The 27,620-nt window shown below is 43.1% G+C and overlaps 1 protein-coding gene across 5 annotated transcripts in view; it reads right to left on the bottom strand.

Moving 5' to 3' along the window:
* FNDC3B (fibronectin type III domain containing 3B) overlaps positions 1 to 27,620 on the bottom strand; it is a 174,671-nt gene that overhangs the window by 84,018 nt on the left and 63,033 nt on the right. For all 5 annotated transcript variants that reach the window (XM_027464789.3, XM_072042700.1, XM_072042704.1 and 2 more), the window contains 3 exons: positions 11,933 to 12,009; positions 3,723 to 3,966; positions 1,321 to 1,608 (listed from right to left, as the gene is read on the bottom strand). In XM_027464789.3, the coding sequence (XP_027320590.3) occupies positions 1,321 to 1,608; positions 3,723 to 3,966; positions 11,933 to 12,009 (609 nt within the window). The remainder of the gene's footprint in view (positions 1 to 1,320; positions 1,609 to 3,722; positions 3,967 to 11,932; positions 12,010 to 27,620) is intronic.

Below are 27,620 nucleotides of genomic sequence, written 5' to 3'. Positions count from 1 at the left end.
ACCAGCTCTTTGGAAAAATCCTGGTTCCTTGAGCATCATCAGGAAGCAGCAAGGCATTGACACAAGGCAGAATGTTCCAGAAGCACTCACGTGCATAATACACGCAATTAGTGGGTATTTTGATGGAAAAGTACGTCATTAACTTAAATATCTCATGTCCCGTAATCTGGAAAAAGTAAAGTTGTCCTTGCGTGGTATGATGAACATTTTCTCCAGTATTATTCTTACAGCACCGTGCAAAAACCTTGCTGTAGTCATAACAGAGATTGCTTCAAGGTGGCTAGCAAGAAGCAACACAGCCCTGCAAGAAATCTCTGCCGAGAAATGATGCTCAGGCAGCTGCGTTACTCAGACACACGGGTACCAGACCCGGGAGCAAAACTGCCTGTTGTCCACTGCCAGGTGCCAGCGGAGGAGCGTGCCCACAGTGCTGTGAGGGCATGGCACAGCCCCATCCAGCAATGCCACGATGCCCAAAGCAGGCTGCTAAGCTCCTGGAGGGCTGAAGCTGCTGCGTGGTAGCACAATCTGGTGATCCAACGTGGTTTCTACTAACTGCAGCAATAGGCAAACTTCTAACTCAGTGAGCAAGCTCCTGCTCCAGCAACATGCAGGGATCCTGGTCACCCTGCCAGGCAGCTGCTCGCCTTCCCCAGTCCCAAGCCAGCTCACCAGGTCGCTCTGACACCTGAGCACCCACAAAAGACCTGCCAGCTGCCACCCCACGTGCACGCTGACCTGGTAGGAACAATAAGCTATAAAACACAACCGAACCTCAGCTAACAAATTCTTGTGAAGGAACCTATCGCCTTCAGTTCCCCCGCACCTTTCTCCAAGTTTTACTCTGAATTCATACATTCCTATGTGCCTCTCAAGAGGTTTTTGGTTAGTCTGGTTTTCCAAATCAAGACTCTTATTCTTTAAGTATGATATACCTTTTATAGTTTTTCCAGGGTACTCTGCAGTTTTGGAAGCAGCAACACAGCATCATCAAATTTTTAACTAGTGGCAGACTTGAATCCATACACACACAGAGTGCAAGCCAAAACAGCTCTCGTTTCTAACAGATAAAAAGGGAATGATGCTACAGCTACCAGGGAATAGTCATGAAAGATAGGAAGGCAATGGGTTCATCTTACAAAACAAATATAGCAGAGCAAACTCAACGTTTATGTTTAAGTTCACACTGTATTAACACTGTCTTTATGTGTGGGTGGCAGTGTTTTTTTGGCATAGTTACTAGATCCATATACAGGCAGCCGGTCGTAAGCCGGAAAGGTGCAATAAAAAGGAATTAAAAATAAATAAAACTGTCTTTACCATGTGGCTCTTGTTCGTTAGACTTCGGGCTGCTTCTTGCTCTGCGCTCTGGCTTCTTTACTCCTGGTGCCCCCCCGCCGCCTCCACTGCTTGCTCCATTGTGGCTCTTTGCATAACCATTATATACAGTTGTGCAGCTGCCTATATGGCTTTTGTAGATGGATGAAGGAGGACTATTCAGACGGTTTTGGCGATCGATCTGCCTGTCTTTGAGTTTTTTGTGCTGTGGTTTGCTGTACTGATCTTCCCTGGTAATATAGCTGGACATCCCATATAGTGGTATGATTTCTGAAACGAAAGAATTCACCCACATTAAGTCAGAACAGCAACAAAATTCTTAAGAAAAGCAGATTCTTGACTATTTCCACATTAAATACCAGAGTTTCCTTATCACTTTTACAACAAACCATTTATTTTTTCTTCTAAGCTCTTCTACAGAACTGATGTATTTTTTCATCATATTGTGTGCTCACTTGCTGATTGAGATTTCATAACTCTTTGGATGAATGTGTATCTAAAAAGTAAAATACAGTAATTGGGGCGATCAGATTTCAAGGAAAAGTCCAGGGAGACTAATACTTTGGAAAAAAGCCTTCCTAAATTCATTAAGCAATCCAGCAGATTCTTCCCCAGAACTTGACTGGACAGAATAAGCTGAGATGCCCTGGTGTCCAGCTGCAATCATGTCAGTCCCACCTGCCTGAGGAGAGGAATGGAAGTGCAGCCTGAAGTGAAAGCTTTGGGTTTTACAACAGGAGCTGAAAAAGATAAACTATCTAAAAAAGCTTGAAAAATACCACAGATACTACACACATACTTCAGATAAACATTAAATACGTTCCCCACCTCAATATGTTCTTTACAATCTTGCTACACCCATTCATGCGTTATCACGAACACTTGTGCAGCAAGCAGGCATCCCACCCAGTATCAGTAGCCTTGTTTTAAGCTGAGATCACCGGGTGTACTGTATTATAACTCTCCAAGTCGTTTCAACTAGCTAGATTCTTTCTTTACTATTTCTCTGCTGTCTGGTCCTTTACCTTTCCTTTTCTGGTTACACGATCATATTTAGATTCTCACATCAACTACCTGGTTAAGAACAGCATGATACAAATAAATACATTTCTGTGTCACAAGTATAGGTCATTCCAGTAAGGCAAACAAAGATTTATTTATTTTCTTAATTTATGTTTAAGTTGAAACAGCCTCTTAGTATCCAAAGGCTATAGAAATATTCAACATCTACTTTGCTAGTAGCTGAAAGCCCTTGTGTTTACCTAACACGCTCCAATGCTTGCATACAACACTTTGTTAACTCCCTGACAAACTGCACTGCTCCTTTCTCAAGAGAAAAACTCCTCACCTATTTATCTGATGGGCTGCAGTGGTACTTTCCATTCCCTTCCCTCAGGAAAAGGAAGTTAAATATCAGCTGTAACGTCCATTCCCTTTTAGAAGATGAGGTCTGTTGTTCAACAGAAACTTCAAAGAGCAGCATCACTAGATACTTCTCTTTCTGTCTCTTCCTCCCCATACCAAAAAAAACTTACTTCTGGTGATAAGGCATTTGCATATTCTTTACAAAGTGTAATAACTCCATGTATTTTGGCAGTAAAATCATGAATCCAGAACTGATTTCCACGTTAAGCATCTCAAGTACCTTTGCTGATTACTTTTTTGGTTAATGCCCTCTTTCAGGTTACACCAAGACTTATCTCCAGGATGGAGGGGACACAACAGTGCTAGTTCAGCCAGAAACATGCTGCTTTCGCTCCTTTTATTGCCATTATTCACTTATGGCCTGATGAGGGTTGCCATGCTACCCTCTGGTATCAGACGGTGCTTTTCGGTGACTGACTGCCCAGTCTCAACCAGAACAACAAACAGCAAATGCTTGTTGTTTCTTGGAAAACCTCTGTGGCTGTGACCTGCTGGGGGGCAGAAAGCACACTGCTGCCAACAGGAAGCGGTATTCGGCTTTTCCCACTGGAAATGACTGTGGCAAGTCCTGCTCGGATCTAGCCCTCCTTTTCCACCCCCATTCCCAAGCCAGGACTGACAAATTTTGTCTTTGGCTTTTCTGTACAACTCTGCATCATGACAACGCAGAACAATCAGCGTGACTCACCGCCCTCGTTTGGAACACAGGATGAGAATTGTTTCCACTGTATTTACAAATTAAGTTAAAATTGTCTTTGTGTCTGCAACCTAGAGTTGCAACATTGGATTGTCTTGCCTTGCTGGACTTGGGATGGTGACACACCCTGACACTTGAAGAAGAATCCCTGCAGGGAAAACCTCTCCCTAAATTCTCTAATCCATTTGCCACTCTTGGTTGCACGACCCCTTAGATCCCCCTGAAAACAGGTGTGAAACGCCAGTACCTCCTCCCAACTCACCTTGTTCTCCGTATATTGTAGGGGGAAGATGATGCTGTGGGAAAAACTGTGGTGGCATGTCCCCGGGTCCAGTGACAGGAGGATAAAACGCTGTATGAGAGTTGTGAATGAAGTGGGGATGGTGCGCCAGGTACGGAGGTAAGTGGTGGGTGGGAGAGATGGCCGAGGGGTAGCTGGGAGGATAACACTCCGGAGACTGCGGGGTAACCACCACCCTCCGAACGCCGGTGTTGTCTTCTATCACCTGCAAGGGAAGGCAGGGAAAGGAGTTCACGTTATGCAGCACCTGAACTGAACACAGTTTGCAAACAGCACTGGTCATGGTTTGTTCTCCTGTTAGAAAATGGCTGGGCCTTCGGTTTATTCATAAGCACATTTCTAAAATTACTATCAGCACAAGCAACCATAGTGGTGATGTGGCTTTTTTTTGGAGGCACAGATAGCCACACTCATCACTTGGAGACTAATTATTGCCAGTGATAACTATGTGGGTAAGGGACAACATAAATACCCCGTGTTTAGAGAGCAAAGCAATTAAGAAAGGAATAGAAGGTACCAAAATAAGAGTACTCATTAGGACCAATCTTACCTTCTGCACATCAAATTCCTACTACTGATTTGGACAGGGCTATTTGAGGGAGTACAGAGTAAGGAGCAGTTGGAAATTAACTGGCATTGCTATTGTGTGTGCACAGAGCTGTAAGCTGCAGGAATGTGTTGTGTTGACACCCTTTTTCGAAAGACTCGCGCTGTTCACAACAGGTATCTGTTAAAAGCAAACCACAGGGTAGAAGCTTTCTTCTGCTAGAGAGCTCGTCTATATGTCCATGCAAATCTACCCTCAAATATGCATAGCTTGGCCCCAAAGACCATAGTCAAAGCATGTAAAAACAGATGTAGGAAGGTGGAAATGTGCTTAGGCTGAAAATAGTTTTTCAGCTTATATTTTTTCCAGAGCCGTATTTCTGGAGAACAGTCAACCAGCCCAATTTCAGTCCAGACCTATGAGCCAAGCTTTTCTTGAAGCTTATTCAAAAAAACCTCTGCCATTTCTGGAACTTCACAATACAGCCACATAGAACAGTTAATATTACTTTGATTCCGTGTGTAGAAACGCATAACATAGAAAAACATGAAGGAAGCAATAATCTAGTTTCAGACAACCAACAGGCTGGTCACAAAATGTTTTTTCTAAACTGATTGATGACACACGGGGAATAAATAACCTATGGGATGTGTGAGCGAAGTGAATGGCACACCTTAGGGTCCCATCATTGGCAGCACAGAGAAAAGGGCAAAGAACAAAGCTTGCTGACATGCTGATGAAGACAACCCATGCTAAGGTTTTGGCAGAGGAAGTCTAGCACATTTTAAGCATCTGCCGGAAGACGCTGCCACTTTCAGCCGTTTGCCACCACATTTGCTGGAGACATCCAACCTCGCCAGCAGCATCAGCAGAAGAAAACCTGTGCAGGATTCCCACGCCCCACTGACTCCAGTAACATCATCGTGTCTTAGCCGAAACCACAAGAAATCATTTACGCTGATATACCCTGAGCTGAAGCAATCGTGGCATGGGCACACAATTGTTTCTGCTGACTCTTGCAGGGTGACGAGCCTTGTTTAATACACAGTGCCAGAGCCGTGAGCTGCAATGCTCCAGCAAACACAAGTCCATGTCTCAGGCATCATCGGAGCAATTTGCACAGGGTAGGACTCAACCAGCATTAGCTGACCCAGTTCTTCACTGACGCCTGCTGTGTCCCAGGGCTATGTGAATTTATGCCGGTCAGCTATGGGCTGAGACCACAGACATGGACACTCTGTGGGTTAGCTGGCTTCCTTACAGAAGGAAATTTTCTCCAGAAAGCAATTCAGTCACTTGTAATTGATGTTTCACATTAAAAAATGCGTTGCTCGCTATGCCGAATAACCAGAATAGGAATTGTTTAGCTTAAAGTACTTTTCCTAAATTCTAACTTTACAACCTAAGCTAGCAATTTGTCATCTCCTAGCTTTAAATTTCAAAGATGCTGAAGAGTCCTCAAAAGACAGCTGAATGCCAGCGACAGACCAGCACTCCATTTTGACCGCTCTGTTTTCAGGCCTCCACGCTCCCTTACCAGGTTCTGCTCAACCTCCACTGCCCTCGTCCATGTATTGGGGCTGAAACCTGCACTCCAATTCAGAGAATGGGGCAATCTGTACTTACTGGAGAGTAAAGCAATTTAAGACTCTGTATGAAAATGCAGAAACCCTCTCAGACTTTAATCATCACCTAACTTAGCTGAGATAGCAAAGTTCCTGCATTTTGACCTGTGAAGTTTTTGTCCTGGCTTTCACCAGGCTAAGCCCCAGAGATGATTTCGGTGTTCCAGAGAGGTTCAAGCCCTGATCTGTGCATCTAGACCAGACTACATATGGATTCTGTGACCTAGATGAAAGATGAATATGTTAAAAAGCAAACTTAGACAGAAAGCCTGTACTGTGTAGCAGCACCTCATGTAAACCGATACTTGAATTATTATAATTTCTCTTCCTGAAGTATCTTCTAGAAAGCAGGGAGGAAGCCTCAAAGCCTCTTTGATGGCCTTTTTGATGAAATTCTGCTGCTGCTGAAGCTGCAGAACATCAGCAGTAGTGAGAGAAAAGCCAGAGAGCCGGGGATGAGCCAGCCTTCCAAATGACTTTCGTCAAGAAGCTGAGAGACTGATGTCTTTTGTTTCCTCCAGGCCACAAATGCTTACGGCATGCTTATTACTTCATGTGCATGTGTTCCAGTGAACGCAGAGACACAGGGGATCTTGCAAGAAGCTACTTTATTTCCTTGCCCTACAGGACATTTCCTCTCTAAACTAGGATTTATAGATAGATATGTAAATTTCTGAAGATGCGCACACAACCTTTAAATACGATATTCTGTCCTTAGCAGGTCATAAAACTGGCAATCCAATGGATTAGGTTTTATATGCATTAAGTAACTAGAAAAGCAGGACTGGTTAAGAATGCAGATACCTCCTGATTTATAAAACCTGCAGTGTGTAAATTTTAGCAGCACCATTCTGGGAGATGACACTTTTTCCATTTATCAAATACAGAGTAAATGAGTTTTCAACCATTAATGTAAATAACATAACTTAGCAGAGAGGTTAAACTTTGCTACTTAAAGAAGAAAGCTGCAGTTCTTTGCATCTGCTTCAAACGGTGTCATGAAGATCATAAATTTGTCAGGAAACGCACTGCCTACCAAGCTGCCTCTAAGTCAGTGCCCAGAAGCAATGTTGAGGTCTCCAGATATAACTGCAGTATTCAAAGTAATTGTTAGTATTAATTTTAGCAGCTTGCATCTACAGAAAGCAAATATTTCTGAGCATTTGGCACTGAGAGCCAAATTGTCATTATTTTGTGTTCTTCAAATGGTTACTAGTTAAATGGTCTTTGGCTGTTATCTTTTTTGTGCTTGCTGGTGTAACAGGCACGCCACTTCAATAACAGTGCCATTACAGCGTAGTTCTGTGTGGTTATTGCCATATTTTAAGAAGCCTAATTACTAAGTGGGGTGCATGATCTTCAAGGAGAATCTGGATGAACATCTCTACTACACAATGAAGTTGCCTCCCCTGTTGGTTGCCGTGTTTTGAGGATAGTATTTTTACTATTATTTGTTTTACATTAAATATCTCACCGTAGCAATGAAAACTCCATCTAAATGAGATAATTCACATATTCAAGTATATCACTCCTTCAAGTTCTCTACTTTTCTCCACTGAAACTCAGTGTTACATCCCCAGGAAACATACAGGCAGGTTCAATTTGTACAGGTAAGCTGTTCAGGTGTTTTCCTAAATTCTGGTGAAAGGAATACAGTCATCATCTTCTGTAACACACACATCAACTGAACGGGCACAGTGCAGCAATATGGAATACATCTCCACTCCCTTTCAAAAAACTACTCTTATTTCATTAAACCTAGTGTGCAAGATTCAGCAAGGACATCTGGAGCATGGCCACTGGGTGGACCATGACCAGTACTTCGGGAATTTCATTAACTAAGTTGAACCTTCGCTCATAAATCAATCTGTACCAGAAAACAGTACAGAATGAGCTCATCTGCAAGGAACTCAGATGTCAACAATTTATTTATTCACTTAATTTTTTAAGGATGCCAATCCAAGATCATGCCAGTTCCAACAAGTTTGGCGTCGCTATCTTTGTCATCCATTGAGTACAAACACCAGCATTACATCTGCACCTTCAACTTGGAAAGCATGGGCAAACATCCATAACAATGGAAAAAATGTTAGCATATTTTAAATCTAGAATGATACACATTTCCAGGGCCAGTAGACTTGAACTAAAAAGGCTCATCACTTTATGGCTCGCTCTGTTAAGTATGAGATCTGCAAAACCCTCCTGAGGTTCAGTGTTAGCGAGGATCATCTTGTTCAAGGGTGACTCGACTGGTCGCAGCCTCTAACATACAAAGAGCAGCTCTGAGAGCACTAAGCCACACAGAAACAGAGCCTGTGGCTAAAAGCTTATGCTAGATGAATTCAATTTGGATGAGAATACCTCCCAGTGCAGAGAATCAATGAATCATTAAGGTTGGAAAAGCCCTCCAAGATCACCTGGTCCAACCATCCCCCTTGCCACCAATATCAGCCGCTAAACCATGCCCCTAAGCACCACGTGAGAATTTACCAGAAACCAAATCCTGAGGTTGTGATGGATTTCTACCACTTCAAATGTCATTTAAAGACTTCCCTCCTTCTAGAAGTCACGGTCTGTTTCCATCAATGCCGTGTGCTCGATGCAGGAATGCCGAGCCGCAGGACGATGGTTCGAGCAGTGGAGCCCACGCGACCCCGGCGCTGCCTCCTGACCCGAGCAGCCTTATCAGCACTGTGCACACTTCACACTCGGATCACTCCCTGAGTGCTTTAGCCTTAAAATATCTGCGGCGGAGGCTGCATATTAACAAGTCCGTAAATAAAACCAAAAGTGGAGTTTCATGCCAACTTTTCATGTCCAACTACATATGAGTAATTCCTCAAACTCCGTGGAATTACTCCAGATTTACTTAAGTGCGAGCAGTCCTCAGCCAATAGCCCTAAGCAAGCAAGTTCACGATCATGGCTTTTGATATTTCCATTTTTCAAGTTCCCATCAGAACACCCCAAATCCTCCCCCCTAACACACACTGTGAAAAGCAGAAATAAAAATGCAGGAGGATGTCCCCAAATTTGGACGCTCAGCATCCAAACGATGACCTTAACCTTCTGTCTGTGCTGATGTGGGGAGGCTGGAGTGCCCCGGGAACCAGGAGGAGGCACTGGGCCACCAGCCCGAGGGAAGGCAGCCTCACACCCGCGTCCCAGAACAGGGCTTGCTCCCTGCCTGCCCACCATGCAGCAGGGAAGCAGCTCCATCCGCAGCTCAGAGCCAGGCCTGGGATTAGCAGCTTGTGCCCAGCTCCTGGCATGCCCCAGGAGCTGCTCCCTTCTCTTCCACAGTTCAACAGCTACAGCCAAAGTCATTGATGCCGAACTAATTTAATACAAATTTCTCTACATTGCCAGCTTCCACAACTGACTTGTACAGCAGCAATGCTGTCTACCTACAGCACAGTAGGGAACTTTTTCTCTTCTGTATTTTATTAACCCTTATCCAACAAATATTTGCAAAGACATCCACTCTGATACCATAGTTCATACCTGCCTGAGGTGCACAGAGCTTTGTCTGCTGAAAAGCAAATGCAGAGTAAGTGGCTGCACTTTGCCTGCCTTGGAAAGAAAAACCATCCCGTGGAAGATCTGTATGTGGTGTGTGTATTTGCTTTCTACTGTTTTTTTCCACCCTGGCAAAGCCTCATCATCAAAAACATCTCCGTAACATCATCAAACCCAGCTTCCAATCATGACTACTGATACGGTCCTTGAAGTCTAGAAATAGAATCGATCTCCATTTCCGCCAGCTTCCGACAGAGCTGATCTCGCAGGGCGCACAGCCTCCTGCCAGCTCCTTTTGCTGATCACTTCCACAGTACCAAAGAGGTACCGACGTATCACTCTAACTAATGTAAAATTTAAGGCTAATGCTCACAGTTCCAACGGGCTTGGCATAGCAAAATGGAAAAAAGATTTCATGTCTTTTCTGAATAGCACTGCTACTTCTCCGCTGGGGTATCTGCTTTCTGCCTACACGCTTTGGGGACAAATCAAACTAAAAATCAAATGTATTTTGATTCATATCTCAGAGAGCTTTAATTTGCTTTTTTATAGCCTTTCCCATGCCACTCTAAATTGAAGTTGTGCTCTTATTGTTCATCATGAAATGGTGCTTTAAACTATGAGACAACAAAGCAACAAGAGCAAATAAGGCACGAAGATTTTATTACAATAAGAACTAATTTGATTACTACACACTTTCAACTATTATTTAATATGAAGCAATCTGAAAGGCAAGAGGTTCACTCTCCACACAGCAGAACATGCACTCTGCTGCTGAAAAGCACCGAATACACTGTTTTCTCCTAAACTTTACAGCATATTTCCAGTTACCTGGATTTTTTTTTTTCCAGAGGAGGCTTTATTTTTATTGGTTAAGAAACTACTTAAAGGTTATTTAGTGGGACTATTAGGGTGAATCACAAAAAGCAGACAAGAGGAACCAAGTTCAGACAACAGTACAGCTGTAAGACTTCGATCGCGTGGTTGAAAGCATTTCAGCTATACTCAGCCACTTGTCTTAGTACAGGAACTGAGAGGTCTAAGCACTTTAATAACAAAAAGGTGTTAAAGTTATTTCATAGGAAGAGCAAATCCTTTAAAAAATAAAACCAAATGGGTTCTCATCTATTAAAACAAGAACACAGAAGTCAGCCTGCAGTGCAAGTCCTGTACATTTTTGTAAGTACCACTCGTGGAGAGGAGCCCCATGTGCTATGAAACATATACGGGGAGTGAACACGATTTCACTGTTCCACCTCTAAGATCACCTAGTCCAACCTTTAACCTAGCACTGCCAAGTCACCATGTCACTAAGCTCTACATCTACACATTTTTTGAAGACCTCCAGAGGGATGGCGTGACTCAACTGCTTCCCCGGGCAGCAGTCCTTCCACCTGCTGGATACAGAGCAAAGCAAAGCCATTCTGCCTGCTTGCAGCTGCTACTCAAACATCCAGGAGCAGCCAAAATATAAGACAATCTCCCAGCTATGCATTCAAATGGAGATGCACTCTAGGAATCCTGCAGAGGTTCTTTGAAGTTTTGGCACTTCTCATACGCTGTAGTTGTCCCTTGGATATGCCTCTGCAGGATTTGGGCTCTCTATCAAGTAGGTGAGCCCACAAAGAGCACTAAAGGCATTGCAAATGCTGTCTCAACGTGTACCCAATCACCCAGCTAGGGGTAGGCTGGGAGCAGGCACCCTGCTGTCCTACATGTGCTTGCTCCTAGCCCAGGGTCCAGCCTTCGGCTGAGCCTTTCAGGCTATGCTTTTTAAGAGACAGAAGGTTAACAATGTCCTCCATACTTGAGGCATGTTTTCACTGTTCAGAAGTTAAAATACCACAGAGTGATTGCAGTATTTTGTGGGATTTCAGCATGACGCCATCCACAATTTTTCAGAATTAGACAACCTCACATGTTTCTTGGGGAGGGGAAGGGATTCCAGGACACCATACATTTTCTGCTTAATGAGATGTCAAAACGTATGCATCCAAAGCTCGTATGTTATCCATCAATGAGATACGAAATGCTTTGCATATTTTTAATAAAACTCTTGGTCTAGTACACAGCTCAATGAAACTGAAAAAATGATCAGACTTATTGTATTATTTGCACTTCCTCTGCTTTTTTTTTTTTTTAAACTAAAGAAAGCCTCTAAGCTTTGCAGAAGATGAAAGGAGAACAAATGATCAGGTCATCTAAAGTAGCTGCTCAAGAGCTCTAAAACCTAACACCTTTGTAAGAAGCTTTTTCCACCTTTTTTCCATAAATACAAAATAGATAATTAAATCATACATAGTGTGTGCAAATGCACACGTATGCTCGTGTTCAAATATGTGTGTACTGTCAGTAAAGAGGAAGACTGTGAAAAGGTATAACTTTCATTAACATTTCTAAATTACACTTCAACCAAGTAGACTTCTCTATATGATCAATGCTATTGCTTTTATATACACTTTAATTCTTCCAGAAGCATACCTGTGAGATATAACCGGGAGGCACATGAATAGGGGGAATGGATCCATTGGGTGACATCATGGGAACCTCCGCTGGCCCTAATAAAAAAGGAGAAAAAAAGATTTATTTTTCAGTTAAAAGAAATTGCACAATTGCTCAAAAAAAAAGGTTAAAAATAGATTTATTTTAGAAGCCTACAATAACAAAATGATCAGCTCCAGTCATTTCTGGTGTGTGGAAAATGCCTTGTGCCATCACACTGAGAATAAGATCATTGTTCAATGACTTTAACATATATTCTGCTGAAATAATATTTTCATCATAAAACAGCTAAAACACAGGCTTTATATTACCCACTGATCAACTTATACTGCATTAAGCAGTAACACAATATGTCCTTTAGCAGCCCACAATTCCTATATTGAAATCTGGTTAAGTTATTCTTGCTGAAGGCATGGAAGCTCAGAACAAAGCAGAAACTGTGCGGCCTGGAATTAGGCAGCTCCCAAGGAAAGCGTCCAATTGTACCAAAAATCACATATGCGAAAAGCTATCTATCTATTTAAGAATGCACAAAGACCAAATTCATTATCTCAGCTATTCAGACTAACCTTGGAATGTGGTTATACAAGCAAGAAGCTTATGGTTTCCACTCCGAAATCCAGCCCTGAGCGTGCCAGTTCCCTTTGGAGGCACTGAGTACAAGTATAACAAAGCAAGTGCCATAACCATTCAGCTTTGCAAACACAGCCTCACAGCTACAAGAAAGTGTCCAGATAAAATGGAAACAGTTGACTCAGTTGCTGGTTGATTTAGCCATTAAAACCAGAAACATCACCCAGAACAGTCAATAAAATGAACCCCCCAAGCATCAGACAGATGTTTGCTGTGAGAATTTACTGTTTTGAAAAGTTAATTTAATTACTTTCTTATTATGCATGCAAATGTTTATACTAATCCGTTCATCTAGCATTTGCCACAGCCTGTGAAAACATCCATGGTCAAACTCCTAAGAAGAGCTCAGAGAGAGCTCTGCGCTTTGTAACCGTGAATGGAATTTTAGTTTTGACCAATACTATAAAAAACCACAACCTTCTTGGACGTCCTTCTCGGACACCTAGCATCTCCAAATTATTCTAGAAAAGGAAGCCAAGAGGCTCCAGCCATACGTGGGATGTCACGGCCGGGGCTTTGCCTATCAGCACAGCAGTGACCGCTCCAAACGCCCGGACAGATCCAGTGAAACCTCCAGCAACAAAGCGAGCCACGGCTTGTTTTCTGGTATCAGCAAAACCAGTCCGCATTAAAGTACAGAGAAGCTGTTCCCTATCCACGTGTATCTTTGTAGTCTTCAGGCTGTGCACGGCACAGCGAGCAGCTCTCTCCTCACCCTCGCAAAGCGCACGCTGAGCACAGGAACCCACCTGTGCCATTTGCATCTCTCTGATGCTGGCTCATTTTCTCTACCCGGTTATTTATAGCCTGATCAGCACATATGGTTTTTACCAGTCACAACTACATTTGAAATATGATAATTTATCAAGTGTATTAAGCACGTGAAAACTCCTGAAGTTTAAATTTTTATTCTTTCAGAAGTCATTACAAGCATGTGGTTCTGCTGCTCTTAAGGCTTTCCTGCACTTAACTACGTAGGGAACTTCACCCATACTACAGCCCCACTAGGAAAAAAAGGCTTTATTACTCCTCTTTTTCTTTTTTTTTCCCACCTCATTCTATAGCCCTTTCAACGTTGTCTCCCCAGATAAAGCTCCCGTAGTCAACAATTTCAGTAGGCATGGAAAAAACCAACAGCATGAGCAGCAAGCAATTACTGGCGGGGTGAAGTTATCGGGTAAATGGTTCTGTTTAAACCCATAAAAAAATATGAAGTGACAATTGGTTCAGAGGGAGCTTTTCAGAAGTAGTATTTGAGTAAATGTATTTTTCCTATCAGAAAAAAATCTTTACAAATCTCTGTTGAGGAACGCGTTTTTATACTTCCCTCTGAACCTCTGGTTCCACACACTGCCAAGTTTCACGCCGCCGTTAGTTGGGCAATACACAGCCACACGTAACAGCCCACATGGGCACACACACACGACAGTGCTTTGTTGTGAGAGTTCAAGCCACACGACATTATCAAGTGCTGGTCAGTTCCTCAGGATGAAACGTGCCTGAGAATGGGTGTGATGGATGATTAGCATTGTTACACAACCCATTCCTTCTCAGGGGTTTCTCAAACCTGAAAAACTGAGAGAAAAGCATCTTCGTAAGATGAAAAAAATGAACCCAACATTTAAGTAGAACAATTCAGATGTTACTACAAGTGGATAATACCTAAGAGAATAAAGCCTTTAATGTGTTTCAAGCCCACACCAAAATTCTGTCTACATATGGTCACCACTGCCCTAGCTGGTCTCTCTCAAAAATACGTTGGAAATACATTCCAAAATGGAAGAGTTTTGGAATTTCTACGTATAGATCAGCTAGTCACTATACGACAACTAACTTGAGAATCACTTAACTCGGCACAGCTCATCATCTGTCCTGCAAAATCTTTTGCCAATTGCTCATATGGAGTAGCAATCTACTGGCAGGAAGAAATCAAACTCCCACACTGATACTGTTGACTGTAACACTTCCATTCCAATAAAAAAAGATTGTGTTTTATCATCAAAACGTGCACCGTGCAAGATGATCCTTAACCTTGCGCACGACCCACAAACTGTTAAAGTCATTTGGATAACAGGTTTTAAAAGAATGACAGCCTAGTGATTTGCAGTGAGGTTTTGTTTCCAGTGCTTTGATTTCAAGGCTAGCCAAATGACTTTAGCATACATTATTTCATCTCTCTCATCAATGGTATCAAAACAACTTCAAGTGGCAGTGCGTTATATACGGGGCCCATCTCCATGGCACGACAAGACTCAGAATTATTAAAGATTGTTCGTGCAGTGAAACCACTCCCCACTTCCCCATTTAACGTTAAAACAAAATCAAACCATTTTTTGTGGTGGTGGTGGTGCTTTATTTATTTATTTTTAATTTGTTTAATATGTTTAACTGTTAAAAAGTAAATATTTAGAAAAGGATGTTCCTCAATTAGTTATAGGAAGGATATAAGTTTCCCCTAGGGTATTTTAGAGCCTTGCAAGTTTTAATTGAAGCTCATGGTTCAACACAAACTTTAATTGACCTGAGGAAAAGTCATTCTGCTCTGACCTGGGTGCTGTACACTGCAATGAGCTTGCTTTAACAGTTTTTGAGCCTGTTAACAAACGAAGGCTGTCTCCTGAGTTCACAATGAAACCGAGCCAGAAGAGATTTGGCCACCTCTGCTCACAAAGCCAGAGTCCAAATTCCACTCCGAGCTCCAACATCGTAAACAGAGAGCACCTCCACCAGCTGCTGGAGGGCTGGCTGCCTCCGAAACGCAGGTGCAAGGAACCCCTTGCCCTGCTCGGCAGCTCGTGGGCTGCAGGCACTGGAGTCTCCCCAGGCCAGGGACAGAGCACGCTTCACCCGAACCGTGAGAGCATCAAGGGTTCATTTTCCCAGCACATTTGTAACCAAGGGACAGTACAAGAGCGACTCAGCTTCATAGCGTGGCAGAGCTAATTAATAGTTTGATGCCTTGGTGAGAGCCTGTCCTCCTCCTACAGCTACACGCTGCCTCCTCGCTGCTGCTCTGCCACTCAGCTCGCGGTGTGGGAGCTAAATATTGTGACCATTTCTAGATGACAAAAACATTTACCAAATCTCTGGCTTAAAAAAAAAAAAAAAAAAAGGAAAAAGAAAAAGAAAGCAAAAACCAGCTGCACATCCAGTACAACAAAAATGACAATTACTCTATTCCTTCTTGTACTGCGGCATTTTATGTGAAGCTGCAGATGAACCCAAGTCTACCTCAATTTTCTTCCTTGTACTGACCCTGCCAAGGAGGCTGCTCTGCCATGGGGACTGCCAGCTCTTTTGTCCCTTTTGATTCTTTCGGGAATCATGTCACAATCTGCTTGAGGAATTTTTGCCCTAAGGTTTTCAAGGCTAACTACAGCCTCAGTTTCAGTCCATGACACTTGCAAAATTCTTGTATAAAAGCAATTTTGTAATCAGTATTGTTTTGCTCTTTTTTCTGAGCGACCTTTTATGGATACATTAAAGGTTTCTTTAGCTTAATTAGTTTTCTTCTTTTAATTACAGAAGCCAAAATCTATCATTTCAATTCCTCTGGCTGTAGCAACACATCTTGCCTGTTTCTTCCTTTCTACGCAGGATTATAGGGCAAAGAGGTCATTGCACTTCACTGTTTTCCTTTCCTGACTGCTACAGATAAATGCATTGAATTTCTCTCTTGCTAAACCACGTCCACTGCAGAATATAATTCACATCCAGCTCCAGCCCCCACATGTTTTACTAAATGTCTGCACTGCCCATGCTGCAGACCTTGTTCCTAAGACCCAAACCCCTCCTGGATTCAGGATGAAGTTCACATCCTGACCAATTATTGAAAGCTCAAGTTCATGAACAGCTCAGCGAAATCTCAGCACTGTTTATAGCGAATATGTACTGACCTACAATTTCATCCCATAACATCCGCATTAGCACAGAAACCATATGAGATAGAGTAATTTGGGCAGGGTTTTACTTTGAAATTGAAGAATCTTCTACATTTTACTACAATGAACCTACTGCACCCGTTAAGCAGAAAATGAAACCCAGGCAGGTAAATGCCCTCCCTGTATTTTATAGAGCTTAACAGTTATAATTAATCCATGGAAAACCGCTATGTTCACAGCAAAACTGGTACCGTGACTTTCAACACACAGGGTGCATCTCAGGAGTGAATCTGTTGAGCAAGAGCTGTGACCGAACGAAAAGGAAAGATAATTAAAGGGCAAATTGGCCTGCTTTGCTAAAACAAATGACCCAGGCCTCGCTGCCCTTGGCAGGGACCCAGGGTTCTGCATTTTCACATGGCCGAGCAGCTGTTCCGGAACAATTTCCTCAATGAAATAAGCACAAACAGGCTCCCTTTCACTGTCAGGCACACACGGCTTCCCTTCCCACTTGGTTATTCTCAAAGCACCCAAATCAGGTGGTGACACGGAAAACAACGAGCTCCGCAGGCCTGTCCCCCCCTCACAGCAGCGGTGCTGAGCGCTCTGCCCGGCCTGCAGGCCGCAGAGCAAACCTGCTCACTAGCACAGGTGGCCACGAGCGTGTCCGATCCCTTTATAGAGTCCTACACCTTTCAAGCAGCATCTCAAGAGTTTCCACCTATAAATATCACCACAGCTTTGAGGTGCGGCCCCTCCTAGCCAGGAGCTAGCTCGGATGCTATAGATGATACTTGCCAGGCCGTAGCGGTGATGGCTGAAACTCTGCACGCCCTCCAGCTGTGATATGAACATTTTCATCCATTAAAATAGGTATAACGAGTTTTAGGAAGATAGTGGTACCACTTACTTACTCTACTCACATATGGTTAAAGGCAGTGGAAGAAGTCAACTCCCACGTGCCTGCTGAAATTACTAAGACATGGGGTCATAAGTCTGCTGTGACCAAGACCAGAATATTTTGTTCCTAGATGAGAACAAATTTGTGTACTGAAACTACTCCTCATTAGGGACAAAAAAAGGAGCAGCTTTTACAAGATTAAGTGCCTGAGGGGGTAAAATGACAGCTGTTCAAAAACCTTTGGAGAGGTCTGGAATGCTGGAAAAATCCCAGCTATGCTGCATTCAACCTACCGGAGGTGGGGCAGGGGAAGGTGCAGGAAGACCAGTATCAAACGCAGGGTTAGTGAAAGCACCCAGAGTTTGGCCATCGCCATGGGGCTCATACACGAAGGAAGTTTCAAACTGCTTATGCATAGGTATTTGTCCATTTTCTCAAGACAACCTAATCAGCAGTTAAGGAGATGAATAAAAGGCTGCCCAGTACGTGCTTGTAGCATTTCTCAGACTGCCAAAGCTGCTAAACAATATTCCCTGATTAATTAGGGGGCAGAAGAGGGGATCTTGTTAGCATGCATGGATCTTGGATCCAACATCAAATGACTTCAAATAAATGTGCGCGAAACATCCAAAATTAATATCAGGCTGAAGCCTGGTGCATCTGCACAGCTTAACCACTGAACAGTTACCTCAATCTGTACGTGCACACACAGACATTGACAGGGGAGGTTGAATACTTTCGTGTAGGGCAACTACACTCCTTCAACTCCTCTGCAACTTCCATGGCCCCCTCCTCCCACCTTTTTTTTTTCCTCAATATGCTTTCTAAATCTTGTGACTATTACGAGTTACAAATTATAACAATCCTTTACTCATCCCCCTACGCAAATTACCAAATTAATTTGTCAGAAGCATACCAAAAATCAAGTTTGAAAACAAAATGGTCCCTCATAGTTTCAGTGTATTATCGTTATTACCGTTAAAGAGTGAATCACGTAGCTATGAACTACACACGTAGCACTTGGATCTTACAGGACTTGGACTGCTGTTTTCAACATGTGTAGACACACTTACTCAACAAAATATCAAATTAAAATGCTCAGAAACGTGTGCCAAAAGCAGACAGCTCACAGAGCTTTTTCTGGCTTATTTACATGACAGCACCTTTGCTGTTTACACTGGAGACTCTTAGAAGTGGTTTATTTTACCTGTGTTAGCCACTTGACCTGCTACACACGGAGGGAGGCTCAAGTACGTTAGATTTGTAGGTAAACAACTGCACTTTATTCTTTAAAGCAAGAATCACGAGATTTCTATGCAACAATTTTGCTGTGTGTGTCTCCCAGATGTGGTATTCTAATTTGGGGCATATTCTAGAAATACTAAAGTAACTCCTAAGAACGGGAAATGAGCTCCAGCATATCAGTTGCACTGAACATGCTGTGCCCAAAGCTACTGCACTACCCCAAGCTGCTATGCAGAGGCAGTATCACGTCTAAATTTGAAGGGGAAGCTAGTTCAAATATTCATTTTCATCCCTCACAGAGGTATGAATTACTAAATTTCCAAACATCAAATGGCTGATGTTTCAAACATGAAATGTGTGCTGTTATTTTGAGATACTCAGCCTGAGCGTGAAGGGCTGGTCCCACTTGTCCTCCTGGGGACAAGCACCTGGTCCACATACAGCCACCTCACGCTGGTGCAGGAGCCAGAGGCAGTGACAACAAGAAGCTTTTGAAGTACAAAGATCACTGAAATGTTCATAAAAGGTTAGACAAGTATACATACTCTGCCACAGAGAGTTGGTGAAGATGACTTCTTCAGGTCTCTTGCTATTCTACATTCCCAGGTGGGTTTTCAATTTAGGGACAAATTAATATTTTTGAGTGGATTTTTTTTTAATAGAACCAGAACATTTTGCTGCCCTAATCCGAATAAACAAGTCAGATTCTTTTGCTAAAATAAACCTTTTCTGCTGGTTGGCTCATCAGCCGCTACTGCAAAAACACTTGCAAAGAGTATGTTGCAATACTTCAAGCATTGAAAATAAGCATACTCCCATGGCAATTCACCAGATGGGTTACAGATTGTAAATCATAGATGTCTAGACTAAAACACAAGAGACAAACATCTGTCTAAAATCAGTTAGCTTGAATGGCAAATACTGTTAAATAAATTAGGACTACTTTGGAAACAAAGAGAAGAAACAACTACGTTGAAAACATCTGAAATTAATCCATTAGCACACAAGCCACAACACAATAACCTGAAACTGTAGGGACATTCATTATGTGATGAATATGAGCCCAAGATGACGTCCTGACATCTGAAGCAGGAACACAAAAGCGTTTCTTTGACCCAGCCCCAAGCTCCCCCAGCAGGGCTCACGGAGCTCTCCCCGAACATCTGCGTGGAGCGCGGTTGTTATTCTCCTCACTCCACGAGTCAAACTGAGACAAAGGAATGAAACGACTGGTTCAGGGTCACACAGGAAGTCTGTGGGAACACAACTGGACACGAATCGAGGACACGGAGTAAGTCATAAGACAACACTTAAGACTGAACCAGTCTTGGGACTGTTAGATGGGTGAGGGATCTCTTATGGCACAGAAATGGGTATCTCATGATCCATTTAGAGAAAAAAGGTCCTCTTCAGATCTGCTGCCTTTTTTCTTCCTTTGCATACCTATTTGTTTTATGCTAGAAACACAAGCAAGGCGAGATGAAGAGAAGTTGCACGGAAAACTGCAGCCTGCCCTTCGCAGGGCGGTCTGAGACACGCAGAGCATGAAGCTGAACCAAAGACAGGGAAACTCATCAAGCAACTGTGGGCAATCCAGACAAAAGATGAGCCCCCACTCAGCATCAGGCTTCCCTTTGGAATCAAAACTCTCACGTTTCAAGTTTCTGCAGCGCCACAGCTTTGAACAGCGAAGGATCAACACCTTCTGGCTGCACCCACAGAGAACTTCCCCAGACCCGTACACCCACCACGCAACCCCTCGCCTCACCGTTAGGGAGCGGATGTCAAATGAAAACACTTTGATTTCTACACCAATCATTAACAACATTCCCATTTACACACCATTCAGCACTATTTGCCTGGTATCGACGGAGATTATTTATTTATAGAAGGACAAACACCAAGCCAGGAGAGCATCACAAGGGATGGAAGTTCAGCTATGGGCATTACTTTGCCTTTGCTCTTTTCCAACAGCTTTTCAGTACATTGCAATGATGTAAATGATTTTTTGGGGGTGTGTGTGCCTGTGTTAGTTTTCTGGCACATTTATGAAGTAGCATTCGCTTGGAGGAAGTTTTGTTCTGTCACAGGTTTCTACAAGTGCTAAACAATCAGCTTTGAGTGCGACTTTCATTAAAGATAATGATAATTACACAACATCAGTTTTCTGCAGCAGCAAAAGAAGATGCTCCAATTATTCATAATATAATTATTACATTTCCATGGCAACTCCAGAATGACTGTACAGTCAGCAACGGATCCAATACCCACCCAACAATACCGTGGTGTCTTGTGCCCCCAGCGAGGCAGTAATTAGGTGATGGCTATTCTCTGCTTGTCCACCCACAGCGAGCAGCATCACGGAGACAGCGAAAGCCAACGTCAACGTTCAATCCTTCAGCCCTGGCAGTGCTGACAGAACAGCACCAACAACAACCACGGCGAGTTTTGTTCCTGACAAGTCTGGATCCTGGACTCTGGTGAATCATTTTAAACTCGCTGTTTAATGTACTCATCAAAAGCGTGGCAATTAATACCCACCTGTCACAGACACGCATGCTTTATCGCATGGGGAGAGAAGGAAAATCATCAACAGCTTTGGGTGAGGGATGCGAATCCGAGCAGAGCTGTAGAAGCAGCTAAGTGAGAAACCCAAACGCAGCGGTGTGCATTCTCCAAGAGCTCTGCCATCAGCCAAGGTCTGGAAACCCAGTGCACGCTAAGAAACCCTCACCTGCCACCATCCATTTGTGCTGCCCCTTTGCAATATCCCCATTTCCAGGTGCACATCATGGACACAAGTGAAGCAGAAGTCATGAGAGAAGTTGTATTTACTGGTTAGCAACAAGAAATGAGAATAGCAGCTCATTAAGAATTAAAAGCTGAATAACAAGCTACACCTGCAGCAGAGAAGCCTCAAGCAGAGTACCCTATGAAAAAGGAAGGGGATGGGGAAGGCTGTGACTTGCCAGGCTGTGTGTGAAGGGCCCTGTCATCCTCCCCTTGCTTTCACTTCCTTTCTTATCTCAAAGCTGAGCTGGTGCAAGGAGCACGTAGCTGAGTAGTGTTTTAAAGCATGCCTCCAGGCCAATGACCACATTACAACCTTCCAAAAACAAGCATCAGCATAAGCCTTGAATTCTTATTTTCCTGTATCCCCAGGTAAACAATCGCACCAGATGACAGAACAGGGTAGGATTAAGCTCTTCATCTCTGTTGTCCACATCTAAAATCTCCAGTATCAGAGTAAGTGAAATGCCCTAATTCAATATTATAGCTTTCTCAGAGGCATAAAGGGAGGGAAATGGCAGCTCAGAATGTATATAGTGCATTATATATATATATATATAAAATGTAAAATTCTGCGTCGCAGCTTTGGTCCTTGGCGCAGGAGATCCTGTGCCATGGAGGTCAAGGGCTGCATCCAGCACAGCAGCCTTGATGAACCAACTGGTTAAAACATAAACCTTATTGCCCCGTTTCATTTAAATGATTTTTGAGCATTAAAAAGGGATCACTTAGTAAAAACTGCTACCGCCATTTGACTCATCCACTTTAAGTGAAAACAAATTTCATACTATACTCCACTACTAACCAGAGCCATTTATGGGTATTTTATAGAACCGGGCACCTTATCAAGGCATTTTATCAGCATCTTATAGAGCAGTAAGCTATTCAAACCTCAGAGAATGAATCAACTTCCACCTACAATTAATAATATACTGTGAAGAGCTGACAAACACTCGGATGTGGCTCATTTTTTAAGTTTTCTCACCATCAATGATTGACTACAGCTTATGTCAATACTGCCTGGAGCAGGAGCTGGGGCTATAGAACAGGGGAGCTGTCGCAGCCCAGCCCTTCCTCCCTGCTCTCCACACAAAAGCCCAGTAACAAACACTTTCTTGTTACTTCTTCCATAGCGTGTGCACACTGCAAAGTCCCGAGCGGAACTGTGCAAGCTCAAGATTTTTCATTTCAATTTAAGAAGTATTTTTGACTTGCAGCAACTCGTGCTCTTAGTACCAGCTTTTCCTCCCATACAGAAAGCTCTCACTTTGGAATTGCAAAATTGCTTGTGAAGCGTTTTGGAAACAAAAATAGATGAGCAGTGCAATTAAAGGACTTATAATCCCCATTTATCTAGGTTGGATATAAATATAGTTAGGGAACGGGAGAGCTTTTCTTGGGGGAGGGTGAGGAGCACGGGTAAAATTCTCCTTGTGCTGCAAAGAGCCTGACGACACCAAGCCCTGCAGCTGGTCAGTTCAACCAAGTCTTATCATACCTGTCAGCAAGTTAGCTGTACTCCAGTGGAGTAGGAGTTGGATAAAGTTACACTTGCATAAAGTCTTCTATCACTAGATGAACCTTCCCAGGTAACAGAGCAGTTTGTGCAAATTCTGCTGGAGAATCACACATTATTGTTGTAAGTTTTCCAATACAAGAATACGATTTCAAACTACAACTGAAGGGTTAGAAGATGAAAAGAATTATTTTTTCGAGGCTTAGAAAACAGTTACAATTGACTTGTTAGTGACAGCAAACAATTTTCAGAATAAACTGAACGGTATACTGAAAACATACTTTTTTTTCCAAGAAGTTGTAGATACAGCAACATTTTATACTAAAAAAAAAAAAAAAAAAAGGTTAAATTTAAAAATACAGCAACAAATGGTAGAAATCCTGTCCCTTCTTTTCCACTTCCTTCCCTTTCCGAAGCCCTGCACTAAGAACCAAGAGCGGGATCCTCATCTGGTCACTGAAGGCTTTCTGCGACGGCAGAAGGCTGAAAGAAATATTTCTCTCCCTTGTATTCAGAAAGCCCGAGCACAAGAGGAGCTATTCAGGCCGCGATGGAGTGCCTCACAGAGGCTGCAATATGCTCGAGGTTGGCAAACAGCGCGGTGTTTGGACAGCAAGCACAGCCATCCGCTCAGCAAACAGCGGCGCTCCTGCCACCGCGGCAAGCAGCACCGCCGGCCCGCCGCTCGCGCCCCAGCAGGTTTGGTCCCGAACAAAACTGCCTTTGTGCCGTGCTTCGGAGTCAACCGGCCCAGCAGCTTGAGAAAGAAAAGAAAAAAGAAAAAAAAAAAGCTCGCTCTTTTCTCTCGGCTTTAGAATTGGATCCAAAAAATATTAAAAAGCTGAAAAACAGAGAGGAAATTCCATGGAATTGTATTTAAGTGCATGCTGAGCAGCCTAAACTTCGGGACGATATTGCAAATCTGTCTGTGGGTGCTCATCTGCTTCTTAAGACTGCATGTTTTTTTGAATGTTTCTAAAGCAACAAATGAAAACCAAGCATCAAACAGACTGGAAAACAAACAGACTCCGCCACCCTCCCTGGATTAGCCTGCAAGCATGCCAGGCTTACACCGGGGACAGCAGGGCACGGCTACAGGGCAAATGGACCACAGGGGAGAAGAGGTTGGGGATGGGAAACCAAGAGCAGAAGCAGAGGACCCAAAGACGTGTACATGCCAGTGCACATCCTAATGAATTCCTTGACGTGCCCATATTCAATGGAAGGGACAAATTCCCTCTCTAAACCTTCAAAAGGCGTTGTACGCAGTGAAGATGAGTGGGAGGGGAAGGTAAGTGGGAGCCTTAAACTTGTGGGATTTTTGCATTTGTCTCCTGATTCCCAAGATTGCACGCTGGCAGCTTCTCACAGGTACAGCCCTCCACACTGCCCAGCGGGAAGCTGAGCTCCATGAGCATTAGGAGAGTACTTTCCCTTGTACGCATGGAAAAAGTCTCTATTTACAGTGCAATAATATACCACTCACCAGAAGCCTGAAAATGAAGCCCAACCAAAGAGCGCTCTCTAAATGAGGGGGGTCGGGGTCTCTCTAAGCATAAAATGCAACAAAATTATACCACAGAAATTCTGGAACATTATTCAAACCATCCACATGAAGAAAACAGCCCACTTTTGCCAAGTTTGGTTCAAGCTGACTTCAGCTTTCTGCTTAAACAAACCTCAGGCTATACTGACATCATTTGTAGCAGAGGCAGCATTTTATTTAAACTTGAAATCTGAGGGTGTTGGGTAGATTACCAAGTAGAGAGCTGATTTTTCCTCTACAGGATCTTAATTGACCTAACCTCAAGGTCTGGATTTAGGCTTACTAACCCAACAGGAACCAAATACCTTTAATCTCCACACTGACGTTAAACAGAAAGTAATTCTGGGAAAAGCCCTTCATTATCACACAACTGGATGGAAACGGGAAAGGTGGCAAAAATCCAAATGATTCTGCATTAATAACCTGCCTCGCAGGCAAGGTTACCTAGTTCCTCTCCTCCTGATATCTTTTTTCCATCCCGTTTAACTCACCTCTTTTCCAAATGTGAAGTTGTGCTAGGCACCGAGCCTAGATTAACATACCTCAACACTGAACACTAAGAATTTACTCTAGGGCAGATCTGGGCACTTAGATGCATACGCAAACACCTAAATTATCTGTCATCTGCACCTAGGTGCTACTGGCTTCAAGTAAGAACGGAGCTTTGCATATGAAAGAAGAGAACTCTGGCAGCACTAAGTGATCTTTTTTGGCCCTGGAGATGTCAAATTCTCAGAACCTGAGGCCACATTTCTAGCACAGGAGTCAATAGTGTCTTGTATCAAACTGTTCTTCATCCCTGCGAAGATGCTGAGATCCCAGGAGTCAGCGCCTGGTTAAAAAGAACGTGCTAAAAGCAACTGCCTAATGCCCCATCTCCAAAAAAACAGCTTTCAAAAACCGCTCAGAAATGCAAAATTTCTTTCCCAAAGGAAGAGAGAGGGCAGAGGAGGAAGCCGTGCCATTCACCATACACATACTGCCATGAAGTGATGTGTGGTCCAGGCACACGTACGCGATAATCTACTGAGATAAAACTGACTCTGGGTTTAAAGGCAAGAGCTGCTTAACAAAGAACAATAGGAAAGCAACATTCAAAGCAGGAAAGATACTATAAATTGTTTGAAATTACTGGATGAAATTTATTTGGGGGAATTCCAATACAGAATCCAAGACGGCACATACCTTCCAGTGCCTGGATAAAGGATGTAAGTGATCTAAAGAGAAGTTGCAAGCTGCACAACTCAGACTTATAAAAACATACCCACAAGTAATAACACGCCGTCACAGTTCTTTTTTAAACAAAATCATTGCCCTTCTTTTGAAAAGGAACATCAAGTTTCCTGCTGAATAAATTAAGGCAGCCTCATTATTTTTAGCATGCTAAGTGAACCTGTCAATCTACTTACATAAATATATACAATTAGCCTGATCCAGCAAGATGCTTAACACATGTAACTCTCAGACTCTAGAAACCTGAGCGACTCACAGGGCACGCTCAGCATCCTGTGAGTATGGAATTACACATCCTAATTGTAACTTAAAAACACTGAGTCCCAGAAGTGCAGCGTTAGCTCTGGAAGCCCAAATTCTCCCTCTGGATGCAGGCTCTGAAGCATTCCTCTAGGCTCGGTTTATCAAGCCAGTGCTGTTGAGTGAAGTCACAAACACTTTACACGTTTTCTGCCATGCAGAACTCAAAGAGCAAGGCCATGGCAGTGCTTTTTTTCATTCTGTTTCCACCAGTAACCTCCTGCTACTAGACAGAGCCAGGTTTCATGCACACACTGAAAGTTATTCCTCTGCAGAGACGTGGACAAGCCCTGGGGGTCAACTGGGACGCAGGCCATACACAGCTGGACTTTGTCCAAAGTCCTGCATCTTCGGGATGGAAGCTATCAGCACAGCTTGATTAAAAGAATGGTGCGGTCTCTTGAAAGGTACGTGACGCTTGGTGAACCTTTGGAAACCTTCACATTCATCCTCCACAGCCACAAGTAGCAGCCTCCCCAGGGCAGCCACCACCCCTACCTGCTCCTCCAAGTGATGTGCAGCAGCAAAAACTTGTGCAAGCTCATCACAAGAAATCCGTCCTGTGTAGACATCTGAATTTGACTTGCCACATGAAGAGTTTGAGAACATGAAAAAAAACACTCGATGCTTCTAGGTGGAAACACTAAAAAAATATATTATTGAATGGAAGTTGTGAATATTTACAGACAGAAATATCCATACCTGGGAGGGAAAACCACCTACATTCTGACCCCAGCTTGCAGAACAGGGAATTTTTGATGTATGCCTTCAGCAAGGTCTTCAAGGAAATACAACCACCATTTAACTACAAGCTGTGCCTTTGTCCAGGTGTATGAAATAGCTTTCGTAACTAAAAGAAAATCCCTTTCTATGGAGGATAGTGAGGACTCAGAGTAGACAGAGGCAGACCCTTTCTAGAGGTGCACAGCAACACAATAGGAGGCAGCACGCACAATTGCAACACAAGGAATCATAATCAAATGCAAGAAAAAGATTTTCTTTTTTATTGTGAGGGTGATCAAATGCTGTACCAGTGCATCCCTCGAGGTGTTCAGGACTCAGCTGGAGAAGCCCCTGGACAACCTGCTCCAGCCAGACCAGCCTTATGGAGGCGGCTGGACCACCCGGCCTTGGAGATCCATCTAACCTCCATTGCTCTGATTTTATGGTCTAGCTTTTAAACATAATTTAGTTTTAATGCTGAACACGGGCGTTGGAAGTGTTATTTAGAAGGTCTTTTTAAAAATACAAAAATAAAAACCAAAGACATAAACAGTACAAAATGTATCATATTAACCAACCCACAGAGTTTACACAATCCACGGTGTCTACTCGCTTCTGTTAAGTGAGTTATGTCCTGTTAATTACTCCGCTTCATGGCAGCACTTTCCTTATGAATGCACCAGGCATGAAAAGAATGCAGAGCCTACCAGGTAGACAACACCTGGAAATGACTTCTGCCACAATTTGTTTCAACACTTATTAATACTGTGTAAATTATTTATGTAAAAAAATAGAAATCCATAAGAGTATCAAGTAAGTCTTGTAAAAAAAAATAAAAAAAAATTGAGACTTCATTTTTGGAAGCTTAATCCTGCTACCAATTAGTTTCTTCTCTTATA

Source organism: Anas platyrhynchos, chromosome 9, assembly GCF_047663525.1.
Source record: "Anas platyrhynchos isolate ZD024472 breed Pekin duck chromosome 9, IASCAAS_PekinDuck_T2T, whole genome shotgun sequence".
Classification (NCBI taxonomy): Eukaryota; Metazoa; Chordata; class Aves; order Anseriformes; family Anatidae; genus Anas; species Anas platyrhynchos.
This window is presented reverse-complemented; position numbering and strand designations above follow the sequence as displayed.